General features: G+C 44.5%; 1 protein-coding gene across 1 annotated transcript in view; it reads left to right on the top strand.

The window, feature by feature from the left end:
- Positions 1–23,400, top strand: part of KMT2C (lysine methyltransferase 2C) — a 257,816-nt gene that overhangs the window by 217,792 nt on the left and 16,624 nt on the right. Inside the window, exons 39-48 of the mRNA XM_052638894.1 lie at positions 1,557–3,382; positions 4,452–4,563; positions 7,202–7,280; positions 8,776–8,839; positions 10,643–10,875; positions 14,144–15,841; positions 20,110–20,322; positions 21,003–21,167; positions 22,578–22,719; positions 22,841–22,988. Of these exons, the coding sequence (XP_052494854.1) occupies positions 1,557–3,382; positions 4,452–4,563; positions 7,202–7,280; positions 8,776–8,839; positions 10,643–10,875; positions 14,144–15,841; positions 20,110–20,322; positions 21,003–21,167; positions 22,578–22,719; positions 22,841–22,988 (4,680 nt within the window). The remainder of the gene's footprint in view (positions 1–1,556; positions 3,383–4,451; positions 4,564–7,201; positions 7,281–8,775; positions 8,840–10,642; positions 10,876–14,143; positions 15,842–20,109; positions 20,323–21,002; positions 21,168–22,577; positions 22,720–22,840; positions 22,989–23,400) is intronic.

Raw genomic sequence — 23,400 nt, 5'->3', positions numbered from 1 at the left:
GTTATTTTCCACTAATGAGAGGTAGTAGATTTTTCTTATAAACCTCTAAGTACTCTACAGACTAAAAACATTCCCTTCGTTATTAAATATTGACTGTACTAGCATTACATTACAGCCACAATGATATTGTTTATCATACTAATCAAACCTCTGATGTGTTACTGCCATATTCAGTCAAATATGTGATATGAATTATTTTCTTCTTAGATTTTTAATTTTAATTTACACTGTAAATATTTGTGGAAATTTCCAAATCGAAAGGGTGTTTTCCTGTAGGAACTTCTCATGATGAAATAGGGTTGTAAAATTAGTGGTTTTCTCTTTTGAAGTGACTAGTAGAATGGTCAGAGCCAAATGTGGGCCTGAGCTGTAATAAGGAGGCATTTCTTTAACATATGCTTTTCATTTTATCAGGTATATTTTTTAGTCTAATACTTACCTTCATGTTAACGTCTTCCCCTTATTTTTCTTTTTTCTTCTTATTTTATGCTTGTTACTCTGTTTATATTTATTTGTATGTGTTAAGTCCCTTCAGTCCTCATGATCCTGTGGACTGTGGCCCGCCAGGCTCCTCTGTCCATGGGGATTCTCCAGGCAAAAATACTGGCGTGGGTTGCCATGCCCTCCTCCAGGGGACCTTCCCCACCCCGGGTTGGAACCAGTGTCTCTTACTAAGTCTTCTGCATTGACAGGCGTATTCTTTGCCACTGGCACCACCTGGAAAACCCATATTTGTTTGCAACTTGCCTTTCCTTCTTTGTAGGATGAGGTACAATATAAATAAATTTTTTCTGTAATTCATTCATTTACTGAGTCTTGACAGATAATGCCTATCATTCTTGTCCTACTACCCCTGGTTCTCATTCTTTGAGCAAATAGGTTAATCTGTCCAGTCATCGTGCCTTTGTTTTCTTAAGTGCATAGACCTGTAAGTCTTTGGTAAAATTCATTAGACCTCCTTCAAGCGTCCCCCTAAATCAGCTTCTTCCATATCATAGCCTTCTTTGCAACTCCAGTAGTATATGCTGATTTGTAAACAACTGATTCCATCTGCTTGTTTGTTTCCCTTTGTCTTCGTTTATGATCTCTGTTAGATGTCATCGGAGCTCAGGTATGGTATTTACTGTAGAGTATGTGGCAAAAATTTATGTTCATATAGATTCTTTATAAATACTTTCTAATGGTGATAATTTTGTTTTTACTAAGTCATTATTACATTTGGCAACATTTCGTGTGCTTACTCAGTCCTGTCTGACTCTTTGTGACCTCATGGACTACAGCCCACCAGGCTCCTGTGTCCATGGGATTTTCCTGGCAGAAGTACAAAAGTACTGAAGTACTGAAGGAAATGGGTTGCCATTTCCTTCTCCAGAGGATCTTCCCAACCCAGGGATCGAACCCGGGTCTCCCACATTGCAGGCAGGTTCTTTACCCTCTGAGCCACCAGGGGAGCCCTATCTGTATTTAATCTAAAACTTTTCCTTTTTATCAACCTACCTCTGAATTCAGTACAATACTTAATGTTAACTATCTGTGTTCTTTATTTCTTCTTTTAGGTTTGGATTTCCAGGCGGTGGTCATGGCACTTTGTCAGGTCAGGAACGCTTCCTTGTACCTCCTCAGCAAATGCAAGGATCTGGAGTTCCTCCACAGCTCAGAAGGTCTCTATCTGTAGATATGCCCAGGCCTTTAAATAACTCACCAATGAATAATCCTGGTGGACTTCCTGCACATTTTCCAGCACAGAGCCTGCCGGTTCAGCAGCATAACATACTGGGCCAGGCCTTCATTGAGCTGAGGCACCGGGCCCCGGACGGGAGGCCCCGGCTGCCCTTCCCTGCTGCTCCTGGCAACATCATCGAGGCACCCTCCCATCCCCGCCATGGAAGCTTCATTCCCCGGCCGGACTTCCCAGGCCCCAGGCACCCAGACCCCATGAGACGGCCCTCCCAAGGTCTCCCTCATCAGCTGCCCGTGCACCCAAATTTGGAACAAGTGCCGCCATCTCAGCAGGAGCAGGGCCATGCTGTCCATTCGTCTGCAACGGTCATGAGGTCTCTGAGTCACCCCTTGGGTGGTGAGTTCTCAGAGGCCCCTTTGTCAGCCTCTGTGCCAGCTGAAACGACATCTGAAAATTTACAGATAACCACCCAGTCTTCTGATGGTCTCGAAGAAAAGCTTGATTCTGATGACCCGTCTGTCAAAGAACTCGATGTTAAAGACCTTGAAGGGGTTGAAGTCAAAGACTTAGATGACGAAGATCTTGAAAATTTAAACCTGGATACAGAAGATGGCAAGGGGGATGAGTTGGATACTCTGGGGAATTTAGAAGCTAACGACCCCAACCTGGACGACCTATTACGGTCGGGGGAGTTCGATATCATCGCTTATACAGACCCGGAACTTGACCTGGAAGACAAGAAGAACATGTTCAACGAGGAACTGGACCTCAGTGTCCCAATTGATGATAAGTTAGATAATAAGTGTGTATCTGTTGAACCTGAAAAAAAGGAGCAAGACAACAAAAGTGTGGCTCCTTCTGATAAACCTTCTGCTTGGAAAAAATCCACTGTCAGCAGCGAGATAAAAACAGAAGTGCTGTCTCCAAATTCTAAAGGGGAAGCCAAATGTGAAAGTGAGAAAAGTGAGGATGGTAAAGATACTGCTGACCCTTCCTGCCCACCAGCCTCTGCTCCTCTGGACAGGAGTGATGGGGACAAGGCTCCTGTGCAGCCCTGTGATGCAGACCTGCTGGAGGAGAGGACTACGCAAGAAGCGACCGGCTCCAACGCGAGCGCGGCTCGTGGGGCCACTCAGCTGCCTGCTGAAGATGCCGCCACCCCGTGCAGCATGCCTGGGCCAACTCCTGTTCTCTCAAGTCTGCTTGCCAACGAGAAACCTGACCCTGCAGACATGAGGCCGTTGGCATCTCCAGCACCAACTCTGCCAGCCTCCCCGTCCGGCCACGTGTCAAGTTTGCCTCCCCCTCTGATGACACCGCCTGGTCATGTTTTGGATAATACCTTGAACTCTAACGTGGCAGTAGTCCCTCGACTAAACCATGCTTTCCCTCAGGGTGCGCAGGTAAATCCAGGCTTCATTCAGGGTCAGCCGCCAGTAAACCACAGTTTTGGGACAGGCAAACCTGCCAGTCAGCCTGTGCCCCTGACGAGTCAGCCTGGGACCAGTGGCATGTCTGGAGCCCAGCAGCTAATGATTCCTCAGACGTTAGCCCAGCAGAGCAGAGAGAGGCCCCTCCTTCTGGAGGAGCAGCCTCTACTGCTGCAGGATCTTTTGGATCAAGAGAGACAAGAACAGCAGCAACAGAGACAGATGCAAGCCATGATCCGCCAGCGATCTGAGCCGTTCTTCCCTAATATCGGTAGGAGTTCCTCTTGAGTTTCAAAAATAATTACCGTGGGCTTTGGGTGGAATGTGGTATGCTTACAAGCTTTTCTCTGTGTTAAAATTACATGTGGCCTAGAGTACTGAGGGTTGTATTTCTGTTCCTTCTTCAGCTTTGAGATGAAACTGAGTAAGAGTTTGAAGATTCCTCCACAGTAAATCAAGAAATTAAACTCTTGGAGTTTCAGACGTTCTCAATTCTATTTTTTATGGGATAACTTAATAGAAATAAATCGTTTTTGGTTCGTTCCTTCTATGTATTCTCATTATTGCCAGGTATTTTCAGAGTCATTGAAAGGTGAATTTAAAGAAATTATGCTGGGAGTAAACTTCTCACTTGTACAATGAATGCTTGGCAGTTTTTTTAGTCATATAAAGCTCTCTAACTTATTTTAGTAGCTTACTAATTTGAGGGAACGTCTCCCCCCCCCAAAAAAAACAGCAATGCACTAATAAAAATGCCTGAGTGCCTCTAAGAGAATGTCCAAGGAGTCCTTTCTTTTTTTGAATGCTTCTTTTTCTAAACAATAAAATTGACCTTCTGTCCTACATTCATTACCAGTTCCGTCATTTTAGCCCATTTCTATATGCAAAGAGGTCTTTTCCCTTAGTCTATCCTTATCAGAACTTGATACATTTTTCTCTTGAGTAATAACCAATTTAGCAAAAATTCCTTAGTATTTGTAATAAATGCAGATTCTCATCATGGTGGAACGTTCTGCTGAGCCTTGTGGAAGTTGAGATAAATAGAATTGCATCACTTTAGGTTACTGCTGTCATTTCCCTTATAACAGTATTTGGCAAATACCTTATTTAGATTTTTGCAGGACTAAGGTATTAAATGTGTTGATCACTTAGATGGGAGTAAATTCAGGATGAGGTTCTCATAATTCTTTACCTATTATAGAGACCTATTATAGTGATTATTAAATAACAAGGAATAAGAGTCTAAGTTATGTAATGTTTGTGATAGTTACGTTTCTTCTTGGTGTCACTTGAACCAAGTACTGTGAAATGAGTAACTTTAAAATATGTTTCTTCTTTAGATTTTGATGCAATTACAGACCCTATAATGAAAGCCAAAATGGTGGCCCTTAAGGGCATAAATAAAGTAATGGCGCAAAACAACATGGGCATGCCGCCGATGGTTATGAACAGGTAGGTAACGATGCTTCTCATGCTTGCTGTGCATCAGAAGCGCGCAGAATCACTGCTAGCTACTAGAAGGAGCATATAGTGATGCAAAACTTGTGTTCTAGGAATGAACGGTAATTATTTCAATTGGTTGTGATGTCAGCTGAATATAATCAAAAGCAGAATGCTGTACGAATGTAAAGATTGAGTTTTCATTCATTGCAGGGTAAACATAATAATGCATCATAGAGTGGTTTGCAAGAGTGACTTGACTAAGCAGGAGACTCAGCATAGTTAATACACGCTCGTTTAAGTGCTTTGGAGTAGGTAGCACTGACCTAAACACTGCTTGGGACAGAGATGCTTCATCCTGAGTAGGCGAGGGTGAGCAGGAGAAAAGACATTAAACTGTTCTATGCTGAGAACAGAAGATAGCATGTTAGTCTGAAGGTTTTTTTTCCATCAGAGGACGTATGAGAGCACTTCAAAACTTTATAAGCCTTTTCACTATTAATAGGAAAAAATGCAAAAATTATACATTAGAGAAGATGATGAGTTATTTGACTCTCTAAATTTCTGAAATTATTTACACCCCCTAAGGGTTTCTTAAGTTCTGATCATGGGCCATCATCAGAATTATGTGGTAGCTTTTTTAAAAATTCCTTTACTTAAAATTCCTTTAAGGTTTCTTTACTCAACCGTAGACATACTGAATCAGAGTACCTGGAGATGGTGCTTGTAGTTTTAGCGAACACCATGGGTGATTCTTTTGTATATTGCTGTTTGAGAACCTCTGTCCATAGAGTAGGCATAGAGCCTCAATTTAGCCTAATTGCTTGTTGAGTGTGGGTGATCGTGAAATTGAATATGAAGTCTACATGAATTTAAACACAGTTCTTCAAAGGTGCTTTGTTGGATACTTTGGAAATGGTTGAGAAGCATTGTTGAGATCAAAGAAGAGACTGTAATGACTTGCATGCTCAGCGTCTGTGAGCACTGTTTCTCTGTCATGAGGGTTCTTAACTTTTTTATGTCGTGGACTTTCTGACATTCCAGTAAAGCCTTTGAACTCCTCAGAATATTTTAATGCCAAACCAAAAACATAATATTACAGAGGAGATCAATTATATTTGAAATACAGTTATTTAAATGTGAAAGTTACAGTGTGTATGCTTCTCTAATGCATGAGTAAATTTGGCAATAGGTCTAATAGCTACCATAACTTCAAAAGAATGATGTGATGAACCTAAATGACCAATTGGGTTTGTGCAACAACTTTTGCCATGAAAGTAGCAAGTTCTGTTTTTGAAAAGTCACAGTACTGCTGAGAATACTGTAGTTTGCTGCCTGTAGTCAAAATAGAAGGAAATGGTAAATTTAATTCTGCACTTTAAAATACAGACCTGAGAGTTGGAACCCCTGCTCCTTCAGCATTAAGTCTCTACCACTTAGACGCACTGATGTGTTAGTCAGCCGGTGAGTTGTTAGTGCTTCTGCTGAGGTCTTTGAAGAGGTGGAGACGGTGATCCCTCCTTCATGAGGTGGCGGAAACTGACTGAGGGTGATGGACAGTGAGCGCTCTGTGGACTGAGAGACCGTTCCACACCAGGCTGTAGTGGGGCCAGGGGGCAACAGATGAGTCAAAAAGCTGAGTAAAAAATTAAAAAGCATATGTTCCAAATTCTGATTAGACGTTAATTATAATGTTAGACATAATTATCTACTTAGACATTAATTATAATGTTCGATAAATAATTTGAAAGATACACGCTGAAGCATTTGGTAACTGTAGATGCAGTGTTTTCATTCAAAGCAGTAATGTTTCTGAAGCTTTTAACTAGAATAAGTAACATTTTGCCAGATATCTTTAACCATATAGACTTTTTCTTAGTCAGTGACCAGTGTTTGATTTGTTCTAACCTTTAGACATAAGGATATATGAAGGTTCTTAATTGAGATACATCTTTTGTTTTACATAAAGATCAGAATATACAGTTTGATTGTGTAAATTCTAAGAAAACTATGCCTTCATTATTTTCTAAAAGATTTGAATGAATTTTAATGTGTAATGAGGCGCATAACCGAGTGGACCCTGGAACAGCCTCACAGGCGCTGCAGCCACACTAGGCACTGTGGGGAAGTTACTCTCTCCGGAGCTTCCCTTTCATCAGAGGCAAAACGAGTAGGAAGCACTCACATTCCACACAGTCATGTAGTAGCTGCTGCTGCTGCTAAGTCGCTTCAGTCATGTCTGGCCCTGTGCGACCCCGTAGACGGCAGCCCACCAGGCTCCCCCATCCCTGGAATTCTCCAGGCAAGAACACTGGAGTGGGTTGCCATTTCCTTCTCCAATGCATGAAAGTGGAAAGTGAAAAGTGATAGTGAAGTCGCTCAGTCATGCCTGACTTAGCGACCCCATGGACTGCAACCCACCAGGCTCCTCTGTCCATGGGATTCTCCAGGCAAGAGTACTGGAGTGGGGTGCCATTGCCTTCTCCGTCGTGTAGTAGGTTGGGGCAGAAAAATATAGGGCCTGAGTCCGTGTTTTTGACAAGAGACACATTGCTATTACTGCCCCTTCCCTGGAAGAGAAAATGGTTCAGGATGTAAAGATGACGTTAGTTGCAGACATTTCTTTGATGCTCAGTTATTCTTTCTACAGGTTCCCCTTCATGGGCCAGTCAGTGGCCGGGGCACAGAGCGGGGACGGCCAGACCCTCCTGCCACAGGCAGCTGCTCAGGTATTGCCGCCTGTCACCAGTCACTCTCGAACTCCAGTGCCTTTCCTGTGTGTCTCACTAGTCTTTACAGCGAGGCCGCTTCTAGGAAACAGTAGAAGTCCTAGAACACTGCCCCAGTGTGTTACCGGCTCGGCAGAAATAAGACATTTTTTTAAGGGCAAGACAAGGTTAAAACGTTGGCAGTTTCTGAAAAGGATCTGTATGTTTAAGGGTAGAAGGTCACTTGGAGGGAAGCCAGGTGCTTAGGGTCTTAGGGTTTGATTTCATTTACTTTTAACTCCACGGAGACGTTTTTCACATGCAGCATTTTAGAATTCAGTCATTACATTTAAATGTAAAACTGCTACAAATTGCAGAAAATAATGATTATAGTCATTTTATTTAGATACAATCACGTGCTGCAATTTATTCCTTGGAATAATTTAATTTTGAAGTACTTAACATTCACAATAATCAGCTTTAAGTATAAATATTCAGTGTCAAGTGATGTCCAGGAAAGTTAGAACTACACTTTATATTGTGTTTTAAGGTTTTCTTTTCACCGAGTTCTGCCTAGGGAAAAAAGAGAGAAAGCAACCTACTCTCTACATGTCTTTTGGGCACTTTGTTTTTGCTGTGCTTTAGATTTAATTATGCTGATAATTATATTTTCATTAAAAAAGAGCCATCTGACATTGTTGAAAAACATAGGCTTCATAGCTGAGTTTAATCTGATTTCCACTGTGAGTTTATTGGGATTTTTGGGCAAGCTTTTTAGCCTCCGTTTTCTGATCTGTCGACTGTTACACCACCTGCTTTGCAGGATTTTATGGTTTACATGTAGTGCATTCTGGGTGCTGATCCTATTTGTCGTTGTTACTGTGTCTACAGCTCATGTCAGCAGAATTTGTGAGAACTCAGTAAATGCTTTTTCAATGTTAATTTTATTTATCAGATTGTTACCAGGGAATTGTGAGATGATAACTATTTATTCAATCTCCCTGGAAAAAATAAGACATTCAATTAGAAAATGAGAGTAATGTTTAAATTAGTGTATATATGTTTTATTATTTGTGCCTGTTAGAGATAACTGGTTCTTGTTTATAAATAACTTTGTGAAGTGGAATTTAGTAAATCTGGAACCCATGTTTCTATGTCTTAGTTGCTGAAGAAACCAGGTAGATTTGATCACAAAGTAGGGTTTTATGTGAATCTTCAGCTAAGTACTATTTGATTTGCCCTACTATCATATTTTTGATGAATAACCTCTTAGTTCAAAAATAATTATTTTTCAACTGAGACCTAGCAAATAGAACAGTTCAGAGGTAGTTTAAAAGTTTCAAAAAGTAGGTTGTCACCACAAAATTCATTCTACTTTTTATCGAAACGAAAGCTTCAAAGATGTCATAAGAAATTGAAGTTTTTTCCCTTCCACTTCTTTTTCCTTTTTTTAAGTTTTTGTCCCCCTTTAACTGAAATGTGGAATAAACCTATTTGTAAATTTTACTTATTTTAGGATGGCAGTATAACACATCAGATTTCTAGGCCTAATCCTCCAAATTTTGGTCCAGGCTTTGTCAGTAAGTATAAATCTAATCAGTTACGTGTTCTCTGGGGATTGCTGGTTTGCACTATATTTGTGTTCTTCTAAAATCTTGGAGTTAGTGTAGGTGTGTTATTTGAAGTCAAAGTGCCCTCAATCTTTAAACATCACTGCTGCCCTATTAGGGTCCTCTTCCTCAAGGCATGTATTTCATTGCTTTTCTTTTCTTTTTTCTGTGCATGAATACTTATGGTTAGAGATGAGTATTTTAATACAGAAAAATCATCTCCCCATTCTCTCTTCAGTGCTGCTGCTATTTTTGTATATAGACTGGGCACTTCACAATCTGTGGCGTAAAACCACTTCTTCTCTAATGACTGTCTGTGTCAGTGGCAAGGACACTAAATGGGAACAGCAAAGGGCGTGTGCTTAAAGAGGAGCCGGGTTTAGCAGCATGGTGTGAAGTCAGGGATGCAGGATGCTACCACATCCTCCTAGTTACCTTCAGGGGTCCCACGGTGCTTCAGGATAGCGTTTAAAGTTCTCCCCAAACTGAACCTTTCTGAACTCTCCAGACTGTCTAGCTAACTTTTTTTTCACCGTTATTTTTCATTTTGCTCACCTCTGCTCTCCTGGTTCCAGAAACCAGAAAGGCTTTCCTTGCGGTAGGTCTCATTCTACCAGAAGCAGAACTTCTGAAATCTTGTGAAAAAGCCTGTTCTAGAACAATGCCCTGCAAATTTAGTAGATGAGATTCAAGTTCATACACGGACGGAACTTCTGGGTTTAAGAACAAACCCAAAGTCCAACCTTTTGAAATTCCCCTTTCATTAATGATTATAATTTGAATACATATTTGCCTTAAAAACAAGTGAACTGCTATAACCAACTGGCTTTTTCTGGCTTTATTGTGCCCATTGACTTTGGGTGGATTCTTACTGTATGACGATATTCTGTTATCATTGATGTAATTTTTCAGCTAATGTCCTTCTTGGAATTGTATTTATTCATTTCTTTGTCTTAAAGTGAGTCAAAATGGTATATTCTGAATTTCACAACATAAGATTACTTTTTTTTTTCTTAACTTGGCATCAATGAAATAAAGTGCCCTCAAAGAATAAGGAATATTGCTACAAGATGAAGAGATACAACTGTTTGGGGAGATATTAATGACAGTCATACAAGTGGAAAAGATTTTACTTGGTTAATGGCTTATTTATAGACATATAAATGACAAAATTCTTAAAAATCATCAGTTTTTTAACTTACAGATTTCCTTTATAAAACAGACTTCATATTGGTCCTTTCTAAAACATTCTAGGTTCTTTCCCTGTTAGTTCAGGACATGTTTTCACTATTTAGAAATAGGGGAAACCTTATAAACTTTGGAAAATTAACATGGGAAATGATGCCTGATCCATGCTCTGCACCTTGGTAGGCTGTGTCTTTACTTCGTCTCTTCAAAATCTGTAAAGTTGAGTTAATCAAATACAAATGTAGTTTTATTTTAGTAAATAGTGGCTTTCGGGTTAGAGAATTCAGTGATTTAGTAGATAAAAAGTATCCTATCAGATAAGTCTTCTGCTTCTCAAAGATTGGGTTTACAGTATCTATAGGTATGAGTTTAGCGTGTGTCCTAAGAATATGCATTCTTTTAGTTTTCTTAAGTATTTTCCTGAAATCTTCAATGGTTGCATTATGGTCTAATATTTAGTATTATGTTTTCAAAATACCTATGACAAGGTCATGGTGAAACTGTTTCCTTACAAAATGGGTTTGTGTATCTTGTATTGGACTCTTTAGAAAATTAACACAGATGAATTTTAATTTTTTTCCTCAGATGATTCACAACGTAAACAGTATGAAGAATGGCTTCAGGAGACCCAACAACTTCTTCAGATGCAGCAGAAATATCTTGAAGAACAAATCGGCGCGCACAGGAAATCCAAGAAGGCCCTTTCAGCTAAGCAGCGTACCGCCAAGAAGGCTGGGCGCGAGTTCCCAGAGGAGGACGCCGAGCAGCTCAAGCATGTCACCGAGCAGCAGAGCATGGTTCAGAAGCAGCTGGAGCAGGTAACACACAGCTTGGCCAAACGGTCTGCTCTTGATTAATTATGAATGGATTTGGTTGGTGGTAAGATTCATGGGGTCACAAAGAGTCGGGTACGACTGAGCGACTGAACTGGACTGGACTGAACTGAAGTGGCACACAGAAGTGCGCTGTCAGGAGTGACAGCTCTCAGACCTCTTCCTGGGGGAGTGGCTGCTCCAGGCCTTTACCCCAGAGTCACGGTCACACAGCACGCACTGCTGCAGGTGCGTCCGGCAAGCCGCGCCGTCCCAGTCCTGACTTAGAGGAGCTGTGGCTGTGCTCTGGCAGGAAACCCTGCTAGAGGTGATAGAGCTGGAGGAGTTTGGGGTGCCCTCCCTGCACTGGGGGGTCGCCGTGCAGTCTTCAGCTTTCCTGGAGGTAGCACGTGGGGACAGCCTCGGTTTCCTGTCAGTACTTGGAGTTGACCTTTGCCTCGCCCTGTCTTTGGTTCCCTAGTCTCCATCGGAATTTCAGATGGAGCGTTTGAATCATTCTGGTGGGTTTTTTTTATACTATATTTTTATTAGTGTTCCCTTCTCAGTATTTTGATCTTAATATACATTGACTGTAAAGGACTCATTCCTGAAATACAAGACCAGTTTGCTGTTACCTTCCATTATAGACCTGATGGTTCTCAAAATGTTCATACTGAAATAGCAGTTATACTTACAAAGAGGTAAAACTTGAGCTTTTTATTTAAAATAAAAGAGTAATAGTGTTTAAAATGCAGTAAGGGACCCTCTTAGGTATTTACTTGAATTAAAAACATAGGTTCACCCAAAACCTGTGTGTACACATACGGACAGCATCTCTAAAATAGTCACCAAAAACTGGGCCACCCCCACGCGCCCCCCCTCGCCATCCTTCAGTGGTGAATGTTTGGACAAAGCGTGGCACATTCAAATGATGAAATACTTACTCAGCAATCAAAAAGAACAGAACTGCTGAAATGCACCACAGCTGGGGTAGATACAGCAAGAGCGTTGCGCTGAGTGAAAGAAGCTAATCCCAGAAGTTATATATTGACAACATTTATGGAAAATTCTTGAAATGACAGAATTACATAGTTGGACGGTGGTTTAGTGGTTGCCAGGGCCTAGAGCTGGGAGAGGAGGATTTGCCTGCAAAGGGGCAGTGGCCTGTTTCTTGATTATGGTGATGGCCACACTGGTCTTCACCTGTGTTGAAATGCGTAGGATTATACATCAGGAATGTCCATCTTGTTTTTGATTGTCAACATAAATTTTATTCTCCAAGTTAATAGTAGAAAAGAGCAGTTTGATTGACTTGGTAAAAATCACAGAACTTTCTGCATAGGGAGCTTAGTCACATGCCCTGTCTTACCTAACCTTCTGAACAAGGGGGTATTATCACCATTTTACACAGGAAAGATTGAGGGCAGGAGGAAAGGGGATGACAGAGGATGGTTGGATGGCATCATTGACTCAATGGACATGAGTTTGAGCAAGCTCCAGGAGATGGTGAAGGACAGGGAAGCCTGGTGTGCTACAGTTCATAGGGTCCCAAAGAGTCGGACATCACTTAGCAACTGAACAACAAGAAATAAAGAATCTGCTGAGTCGTTGTGGAGATAGATGAGATGGCTGATGAGAGGCATTTTATCTGCAAGCTCTGTTGCTGATCTTTCACTACCTCATTGAAACCCTATGTTCTGTAGCATGCCAGGCTCTCCTGTCCTTGACTGTCCCCCCGAGTTTGCTCAGATTCACGTCCATTGAGTCAGTGATGCCATCTCCCCCAGCTCCTCTGCCGCCCCCTGGCAATTACAGTATGATCCCCTTGTTTGAAACTAGGACTCTTCCAGAGTGAGGGTTCATTTCTCTTTCAGTTTAGTTTCTGGGGCCATTTTTTACTGCAAGTAAATATGCTTTTAAGGATTCTTTTATAAATTATTTTTAGCTTTGTTATTGCCTTCTGGTATATTTCTATAAATTTTTTGTGATGAGGGCCTAGTTTTTGCATATACATGGATCAAATCCTATTTAGAAATTAATGCTATGCTTGGAAAATGGGACACATCATCTGTTACATAGTTGGCAGCAATCCAGTGTCATCTCGTTAAGATAAGCAATTAATGACGGTGTTTTTAAGAGAATTCTAAAATGTCCTGGGAGAGGCCTGGCTCAGCGCCTTCTGTATTCCAGATCATGTTCTGGGCACTTGATGTGTGTTCATTCTCCTCCACCAAAGTCCAGTGGACCTTCTCAGTTCTAGTAGGAAGCAAGTCAGAAGAGAGAAGAGCACAAGTAGGAGTTTCCAGCCAGTGGGAAACAGGCCCAAACGATGTGTGCGGACAATATGCTAGTCGGCCTGGGAGCCTGTTGAGTCTCGCGGCCCTGCCTCCCAGCTCCCTGCGTGAGGCGGTGTGTCCTCAGGACAGGGCTTGTATCTTTACCGAGGTCGTCCTGAGCGTCTGCTCCCGGGGCCACCACGGGCCTGGAAAGAGCTCGCTGACACAAGTCAGCTGTGGTGGTAGGAGCCTAGTAGGAAGTGTTCAAAAGACCACCCCAGAGTGTCTCCATATTTCAGAAATTATACCCATTTAATTTCAAGGAGTTTTACCAATCTAGGCTTTTTAACATGGATGGGAGGGCATGGTATGTGTACTACTAATTCATCTTCTTTTCAACATGTCACACAGTTTTGTATACTTAAATCTTAACATTTAAATGGTTAAAGTTTGAGTTAAATCTCATAGTTAGTCTAACCTTATGTATTAATGTAACCTCTAAGACATCACAATTAGCTGATTCCTGTATAACCTTTGTTTATGGTTTTGGGTTTTTTTTTTCTTTTTTTGTCCACGGCACACAGTTTGTGGGACTTTAGTTCCCCAGTGAGGGTTTGAACTCCGGCCACAGCAGTGAAAAGTGTAGAGTCCTAACCTCTGGACTGATGGGGAATCCCCTATTTCTCTTTTTTAAAATACTTTAAAAAGTTTATGACTTTCAGAGTAAGATTTTCTTAATATTATTATCAAAAAATGTTTTTCAAATTTGGTTTTGGTATTTCATATTTAGAAACATCTTATTATCGAAAAGATTGGCAGTTTTTAGTTGACGAGTTTTTTGGAGGGGTGTGATGTTTGCCATCACCTAATAAGTGAAAGAATTCTGCCTCTACAAGATCTAATTGCCTTCTGTGTAACCTGCACCTTTATCATCAGCCAGTGTCGTGTGAAGCCTGTAGTACATATATAATAAGCAAGACTTACTTCTCCGATTCCAGATTCGTAAACAACAGAAAGAGCATGCCGAGTTGATTGAAGATTACCGGATTAAGCAGCAGCAGCAGCAGCAATGTGCAATGGCCCCCCCGCCCGCCGTTCTGCCTGGTGTCCAGCCCCAGCCACCCCTGGTTCCGGGTGCCCCCCCGCCTGCCATGAGCCAGCCCAGCTTCCCAATGGTGCCCCCACAGCTGCAGCACCCTGCAGTCATGCCTGGCCACAGCAGCCCGGCCAGAATGCCCAGCGTACCTGGGTGGCAACCTCCCAGTGCTCCTCCTCACCTCCCTCTCAACCCTCCTAGGATTCAGCCTCCGGTTGCACAGTTACCAATAAAAACTTGCACACCAGCCCCAGGGGCCGTGTCAAATGCAAATCCCCAGAGTGGACCGCCACCTCGGGTGGAATTCGACGACAATAACCCATTTAGTGAAAGTTTTCAAGAACGAGAACGTAAGGAACGTCTCCGGGAACAGCAGGAGAGACAGCGGATCCAGCTCATGCAGGAAGTCGACAGACAGAGAGCTTTGCAGCAGCGGCTGGAGCTGGAGCAGCATGGCCTGATGGGCTCGGAGCTGAGCAGCCGGCCGCCCGCGCCCCAGCTCTCGTTCTTCAGCTCGGACCTTCCCCGTGACTTCGTGCCGCCCCCGCGGCCCCTCCCACCGTCTCCGCAGCACCAGATGGGGCAGGCGGTGCAGCCCCAGGGTATGCAGCAGGCGCCTCTCAGCTCACCCCCAACCCCAGGTTTCCTGCAGACCAATGAGCGGAGGCAGACAGGACCGCCCTCCTTTGTTCCCGAGTCGCCCTCTGTTCCAGGGGGAGGCCCAAGTTTCCACCCCGTGAAGCAGGTCCACGGAGGTCTTCCTGGGCCTGGCTTCCAGCTGTCCCCCGCGAGGCCGCCGTTCACACCTGCTCTCCCCGCGGCGCCCCCCGCAGCCAGCAGCGGTCTCCCCGGCGGCCAGGACCCAGCCGTCACCCAAGGGCAGAGCTACCCGGCCTCGGCACAGTCGCTCATCCAGCTATATTCTGACATAATCCCGGAAGAGAAAGGGAAAAAGAAGAGGACCCGGAAGAAGAAGAAGGACGAGGACATGGAGTCAGCCAAGGCGCCATCCACCCCCCACTCAGACATCACCGCCCCACCGACCCCAAACATCCCCGAAACTACCTCTACGCCCGCTGTGCCCATGCCCAGCGAGCCCCCGCCGCTGGTGGGACCCGAGGCGGCGGAGCCCGCGGGCCCGTCCCCACCTGGCATGGCAGCAGGCCCGCTGTGTGCTGAGCCAGAGGCCCAGCTACCTGGCAGGGACTTCGCACAGGGAACCCCAGATCAGCAGACCTATGCAGAGTCAGAGACGGAGAAGCTCTCTGTGGAGATCCCTGCCGCCACCCAAGAGGCGAAACTGGAGACCCCCAAGCCGGAGCAGGGCCCGGGCCAGGGGGGACCTGAAGCCGAGCAGCTCGCCGGGGACCAAGCTGAAGAGCAGGCCACAGCCGCCACCGCCTGCCCCGCGCACAGCCCTCCCCGACCCGCCGGGCCTCCTGCTACCAAAGGGGACTCGGGCAATGAGCTTCTGAAGCACCTGCTGAAAAATAAAAAGGCATCTTCCCTTTTAAATCAGAAACCTGAAGGTGGTTTTTGTTCAGAAGACGATTCTACAAAGGACAGCAAACTGGTCGAGAGGCAGAACCCAGCCGAGGTGGTAAGTATGGCCCAGGAAAGCACAGTGTCCTTTGCCCTCTTATTTCACCTTATGGTTACGGCAGATTAGTGCCAGCCTTGTATAACCTTTTTATTCCGGAGGAGAGTTAACATGGACCTCATGTTTTGATTTATACCCATAAATTATTATCAAGCAGTAATTTATTATGTTTTTCAAAAATCAGAGATCTGTCGGGTAGTGCCTTTCATACCTAACATGTTCCCATCAGCTGATTATTACCACGTTGGGTGGCTCTAACTGAAGCAGAGAAGTAAGTGTCTGTGTGTCCTAATTGCAGATTGCCTGCAGTTTCCATTAACCTCTTCGCAATAACAGAAAGTAGCTCACACACCTCTGTAATGCATACTGGGGATCCATTCTGTTTCAGAGTGTTAATACTTCATGTTATACACACACGGTCTTAACGTGTAGATGTTATTTTACCTTTGTGGTTTTCCATGTGTTAGTATTTTTCCATTTTTAAGTTACGGAACACTGGATTTGCTTCATCTGTGTGCAGAATTCCTTGTAAATATTCCTCTACAAGATTCCATCTCCTGCATTCCAGTGAATTTCCCTGAGATATTTCCCACAGCAGGTTTTTTCGGTCGTAGGAGTTTATCTACTTGTCTTATCTTTCAAAAGCTGCAGTGCCATGCCGCTATTTTCATAAATTCCCTACAGAGCTTCTCAAATTAGATCTTCTTTTTGTAACTGAGTGGACTGGGGACTTTGGTTGTCCACGCATGCAGTTGTGCGTGGAACCTTTCCTTCTGCAAGTGCTGGCTTGCTCTGCTTCCTCTTTGTCTGACTCAGTAGAGACTGTGTGCCGATTCCAGAGATTCAGACGTGAGTTTTGTGGATTTGGTGCTGGTGAGGCTTTCAGTCGTCCTTGCCGTCGGCCCAGAGGCAGCTCTGTTGCCACTCGTCTGTCGCTTCCTCTGCCCCTGGGAATCCTGGGCGCCTTGCAGCCCCTGAGGGTCTTAGAGAATTCACATCTGGCCAGTGTCTCTGTCTTTCAAAACTCAGTTCTAGAATCACGTTCCCCAGATAACTGTCTCAGCCCAGCCAGCGAGTGAGTGCCCGTGTGCTCACGTGCAGTGTCTCTAGTACCTCTGGACGCAGGTGGCTCCTGAAAGGTGTAGACTGCACCCGAGCCCCCTTCTGTCCTCCGTACCTGACACAGTGCTCGCCACAGAGGCGGTACTCGGTGAACTGAAGTTTGTCCTAACACCACTAGCAATTATACGTAAAAAATGCTGCTGCTGAGTGTTGCGATGGAACAAGGGCGAGGTCAGCTCGTGTGTATGTGTATAAATATCTGGACTGTGTCACGTGTTTGTCCGTCTGGGAGGGAGCAGGGCCCTAGGTTACCAGGGTGATGCCTTCTTAACCACAGTCCAGGGGTTACACTGTGCTGAGCACTTGCCCTGAGATAACACAGGCACAGTTATTACTCCCATTTTACAGACGGTGAAATCTGTTTACTTTCTAGTCACGCTCAAGGCGAAACTGTTGTGGCCGTAGTCGGACAGCCCCATCTCCCTCCGTGCCGAGACTGTTTTCCCTCACAGAGTGGCTGTTGCTTGTGGTGTTGGGGCGAAGCCTCTGCTGGCGTGGAGCGGCCACCCTCTCAGTTTGCGCTGAGTCCATGCTTCCTCTTCCCAGGGTGCAGCCTGGGCGGGTCAGGCTTTCTGTGCCTCGGGTCCCTCTCCTGTAAAACAGGACCAGTAATGCTCCCTGTCAGTGGGTTGTCACAAGGATGAAAAGAATTAGGGTTCACCCTGTGCCTGTGATACTATAAAAGGTGGTGCATACCTGTGACCGTCCGGTGGCCAAGCAGGAGGAGTGTAACATTCTGGTAGGTGCAAAGACGCGACCACACAAAAAGCTACTGGATGGCTTTGTCTTTACTGATAGATAAGAATGAGAGAAAGCAACCTAAATCCAATGTTCTAGTTACTGATTTGATGTTTCCATATATACATCTGAATGATAACACAGATTTCTTGCAGCCATTAAAATTTGTGCTATGTGTGAATGTTTAATGTCACAGGGGACAAACCACCTGTCAAGTTTAAAAGACAGCCACCAGAATAAAAGAATATTGAATATAGTTCATTGTGTTTTTATCATAACATATGTACACGTAGATGAAAGATCAGAAACATTAAAATGTGAACTGTTCCTATCTCAGGCAAACTTTTGGATAATTTTTAATCTTTTGTGTTCTTCTGTAGTTTGAAGTACAGTAATGGCTGGTTTTTAGGGTCATTGTGAGGATGGGAGAATTCTCTTAGGCACTTACAGGGCCTGACCCTGCACATCTAACAAGCAGTTGGATAATTCTTCTCTTATAAGCCAGTAAGAAGTGCTTGGGGCTTCCCTGGTGGCTCAGTGGTAAAGAACCTGCCTGCCAGTTCAGGAGACCTGGGTTCGATTCCTGGGTCAGGAAGATCCCCTGGAGAAGGAAATGGCAACCTGCTCCAGTATTCTTATCTGGGAAATCCCGTGGACAGGGGAGCTGGCGGACTGCAGTCCACAGGGTCACCAAAGAGTCAGGCAGGACTTAGTGACTGGAGAACAACAGAGCAGTGCTTGGGCCTTGCTCCATACTCGTCCCCATGCCGTCCTTGGGTGTCAGCCTCAGCTAGGGGCTGCTTAGGAAGCAGAATCTTGTGCCCCCAGCACCAACGTACCAATCAGAATGTGTTTTTAACAAGATCCCAGGTCATTCACATTCACGTGGACAAAAGAGGCACAGCTGTAGGCCAGGGTCCTTGGAACATGAATGTGCCAGAGCCACCTGGAGGGCCTGTGAAACCACTGGCTGGCCTCCCGCCCGGGTTCACATCCGGCAGGTCTGGGGTGGGACCAGAGAATGTGCACCCGTCCTGGGGGCTGCTGTCTGCCTCTCTGGGGACCTCCCTTGGAGAACCTCGGGTCAGCCCTGGGGCGGGCACCGTGTGCCTGCTGCCATAGCCTCGTTCGTATGAGCTAAGAGTTGTTTTTGCGTTTTTAATGGTTGAAGAAAATGTGCAACAGTGATGTTGCACAATCTGAAAATTGTGATCTTCAAGGTTGGTGTCCATGAATTGAAAGTATTTTATTAGCCCAGAGCCAAACTCATCAGTTTACGGGTTGCTGTAGTTGATTTTGTAGTGTCGGGGCAGAGAGTGGAGTGTTTGTAACAGACGGTGTTTGGTCTGCAAAGCATAAGATATTTGTTGTTGTTCAGTCACTCAATTGTGTCCACTCTCTGAGACCCCATAGACTGCAACACATCAGGCTTCCCTGTCCTTCACTATCTCCCCAAGTTTGCTCAAACTCATGCCTGTTGAGTTGGTGATAAGATACTCGTTTTTTGGCCTTGTACAGAAAAATGTTGCCACCTATGCACGACGTTATTTAGACTGTAATCTGTAAACCCCTGAAGATTCAGTGCAGAGCACGTTAAAATAACTGTAGGAACTGTACTAGGAACTCTAGGAACTGTACTTGCCTGTGGCAACGTATTGAGTGTCAAGTTTAGAAATAAGGCTCCTAAAAAGAGTCCCATATCTTTAAGGTATTGGTAGCACTGCCCTTAATGCCTGGTTCATTCTTCGCCTTGAAGATGAAAGGAAAGGAGAGGCTTATTTGTCCTTGTGTCGGTCTCCTTTCGTTGGCTGGAAGTGTGTGGTGGTGGTTAGTCAGTCAGATGTGTGGCTGTGAACGCACTGGAATGAAGCACGTTGTCTGTCTTCATCACTCTCTGAGGCTAGCTGGGCCTCTCGGCTGAGAGACGGAGTCTGTGATGCTTTTCTGGGCCTAGCAGTGGTTTCCACACACCTGTACTTCACCCCTTCCTAAGGCGAGCCCAGATAAGGCACTGTGACCACCTTGCAGAGACCGGCACAGCCTTCGCTTGGGCCACCTGTTCCCCAGCCGCAGAGCACCCTTTCCCAAGCCCAGAGAAGAGGGGCTCTGGACCGTCAGCAGCTCCCGGGCAGGCGGGCAGGCTGGGGGTTGTGCGTCTCTGAAAGGGGACGAGCTCTGCTCTCTTCGCCAAGCTTTGCAGCTGTTACCAGTTTCCATACCTGAGAGTTGTGTCTAAAGGGGGGCATGCCGTTCTCAGGAGGCTGGCCTTTTGAGGCCACTGTCTTCCCTGCTTAGCTTGGGGTACCCACCTGGGGAGTGTGTGTCTTAGCATGGAGCTGAGTTAGCAGGAATTGAAAATGGAGCACGTGGATGGTTCACTTCTTTCTTAACCTTTCCGATTACATCAGCAAACTTTGGGGGCTCAAGTGCAAGGTGGTCTTGGATGTGGCAACAACCAGTTGCCAAAAACAGATGGAGGAAGTGAAACCAAGAAACAGCGAAGCAAAAGGACTCAGAGGACTGGGGAGAAAGCGGCGCCTCGGTCAAAGAAGAGGAAAAAGGAGGACGAGGAGAGACAAGCTCTGTACTCCACCAGCGACACCTTCACCCAGCTCAAACAGGTGAGCCTCCCGGAGAGTCCCTGTAAATTTCAAGGAAGTGAGACGTCAGATGCTTTTTCAGCCCTATGTAACTCTTGGTTGCCATCATTTCCAAAAAGTAGAGGGGTAAGAGACATCTCAACAAGGAGCCTAACAGATCCCCTGTTTCCAAGCAAATTGCACCTCTTCCATTGGCACCCCAGAATTACTTTAAAATAGCTGGATTGTCGAGATTTACTTACGTTCTAAGCGAGCAGCCTCAGCAGCCAGGAAAATTCTGTCCGCATTCCTTGTGACTCTAGACGCAGAGAAACGCAGGCGTTGGTCTCTCCCGTAGTAAAGTCCATCCTTACACCTTCGTGGCTGTCACAGAAGGTGGGAGACAGCTGCTGAGAGGGCCGCTGGGGGCGCCGAGCCTCAGGTCCGCCCCGAGTCTTGCTCAGCCGAGAGAAGGAAGGTGTTTTTCTTGCTAGATGCCTGGCAGCATCTCTTTAAGACAGATGAGGATAAGGCTCATTTTTAAGTATATCTCAAAAAGATCCTGTAGTCTCTCTCACTTATTCCAGCATTTTGACACTTGAAATTTTTAAGTCTTATTTTTCTCAAGCCTTATTTGACTGAGTTGCCTTGGGTCTTAGGAAAATGGAGAAACACTTGTTTTGTTTGCCGTGTACATTACTCTTAAATGTGTTTTTCAATAGCAGCTCTCTCTGCTCCCTCTAATGGAACCGGTCATTGGAGTGAACTTTGCCCACTTTCTTCCTTACGGCAGTGGCCAGTTTAATAGTGGGAATCGACTTCTAGGAGCTTTTGGCAGTGCCGCCCTTGAAGGGGTTTCGGATTACTATTCTCAGTTGATCTACAAGGTATGTTTCTCTGCCAAGGTGTCGCCTTGCTTCCTCTTTTGGATACCATAGCCGAACTGGGAGAGCTGATCTCGTTTTTCCATCTAGCTTACATCTAATCTTCCAGGTTCCATTTAAACTTGAGTTTAACTCAAAGGTTAAAACTTGACCAAGTAAAGTGTTTTCATATAGGTCAGAATACACACTGAAAAAACATCCATTATGTGTTTCTGTGGTAGAGGAAAATACTTAGTGTCTTAGAAATCTTTGTTAATTCTTAAGATGAATCCGAATTCATAGTAAATAGAATTTAAAAATGTAGTTAGGAATTTACCATAAAAAATATGGTGAAAAACCCTGGAAAATGTGTTAAGTCTAATAATTTAGGTACCAATTGCAACTATGCATTAATCCTTAAGCTACTAAAATAATACCAAACTAAACCATGTTTATCCTTTGGTATGTTTTTTTGTTTTTAAACAAAGTTTTGTGATAGGCTCATTAGATATTCTTGACTTCACATCCGACTTGTGTAAAGTGATCTTTTTTTTTTTTTTTTTTTTTTTTGCAAAAATACTTGAGAGCATCATCAGTGTCCCTGGGGGCGTCTCTTCTTCAGGGTTAAAGCCCTTCTCTTGTGGTGCTCTGTGTGTTATCGTGGTCCGCTTTCCTCTCCAGTTAGAACCTCTCCCGACTCTTGCAAACGCCTTCTTCTGATGCGGGCTGTTCTCCACACAGCCTCATCATCTTCGTGAGCTCCTAGGTCTTTGCAGCATGTTGACTGTGCCCTGCACTTGCTTAGCGTGATGGTGTTGGTAGATGCCAACATTTCCCGAGAGACAAGTCAAAAGACAAAGGGGTGACAAACAGGGAGAACTGTTCGGAGGGAACTGTGTTTGCTAATGGCTCGATCTGTTTAGTATTATTGTTACTCCTTTTGCTTCTTTTTGAGATTTCTGGACAATCCAGATGCTAATACCTAACCTACGAGTTGCAGTTATTGGAGCGGGATCTTAAATTCTCAAATTTTTGATAGAACTGGGGCATATCTTAACTTAATTACTGTTTATTGGTTGAATTTAAAGCTATCCTTCACTGGCTTTAACAGTGAAACTTGAAGTGAGTCGTATAGAACTGAATGAGGCACAGTGTCAATTTGCTTCTTAATTTCAAAACTGAGTACGCAAGCTGGGGAAAGCGAGCCTGTGGGTAGCATGTCCAGAGGATTGTGGGTATCTGCTCCACGGAAGAGCCTCCTGGCCTGCACATCTCTTTTTTTTCTTGGTGTGCACTTTAGGAATGAAGATGCATCTGATTACATTTCTATAGCCTTGCTTCCCTGTGCTAAAAATTCGCAGAACTAAGTTTTAGCAAGGTCGTGGCATATTTGCTCTGTAGCATGTAATTTTAAAATTTTTTGGTCTCCTGCAGCAGAATAATTTAAGTAATCCTCCAACACCCCCTGCCTCTCTTCCTCCTACACCACCTCCTATGGCTTGTCAGAAGATGGCAAATGGTTTTGCAACAACTGAAGAGCTTGCTGGAAAAGCTGGCGTGTTAGTGAGCCATGAAGGTAGGATGCCAAGCCCGCGCGTGCCGCTGCATGCGGTGAGATGGCGGTCAAACTGTGGGGTTCTTCCCGTCCATCGGTTCAGCTGAACGTACTTGGGGGGGTTGTGTTTTTGCTTTTCCAGTTACCAAAAGCCTAGGATCTAAAGGGTTTCAGCTGCCGTTCAGACCACAAGATGACTTGCTGGCCAGAGCAGTTGCTCAAGGCCCTGAAACGGTGGACGTCCCCGCCTCACTCCCAACTCCACCCCATAACAACCAGGAGGAATTAAGGTAGGCATTCCTTGCTCTCAGATACCTGTTAGTTATTTCATTTATTAGGAAACGTTATTTATGTTTGTATATAGCATAACGTCTATAGGAAAGGCATGTAAAGACATTTAAAAGGTAAAATTTGGTGAGTAATTTTCTTCAGAATTTAACCGTTATAAAACATTCTTATGATTAAATAGAATTTGTACATTTTAGAAATCTCCTGATACAGGAAATTCAGCAAATAATCAAATAGACAGTAAAGCAGTGGGACATGCACAGTATTCCCGAGGTCATTGTCCAAGCTGAAGCTCCTCTGCCTTATTAATGAGAAAGCTGTGGGCCGACTGGGAGGCCTTGTCCAGAGTTAGGACCCAGGCTGCTTCCTCCTGCACCTCACTGCTGGCTTTGTGCGAGTCGTGAATCAGGCGCC

Source organism: Budorcas taxicolor, chromosome 4, assembly GCF_023091745.1.
Source record: "Budorcas taxicolor isolate Tak-1 chromosome 4, Takin1.1, whole genome shotgun sequence".
In the NCBI taxonomy this organism is placed as follows: domain Eukaryota; kingdom Metazoa; phylum Chordata; class Mammalia; order Artiodactyla; family Bovidae; genus Budorcas; species Budorcas taxicolor.
Note: the sequence above shows the minus strand (reverse complement) of the source record. Positions and strands in the feature narration are given on the sequence as shown.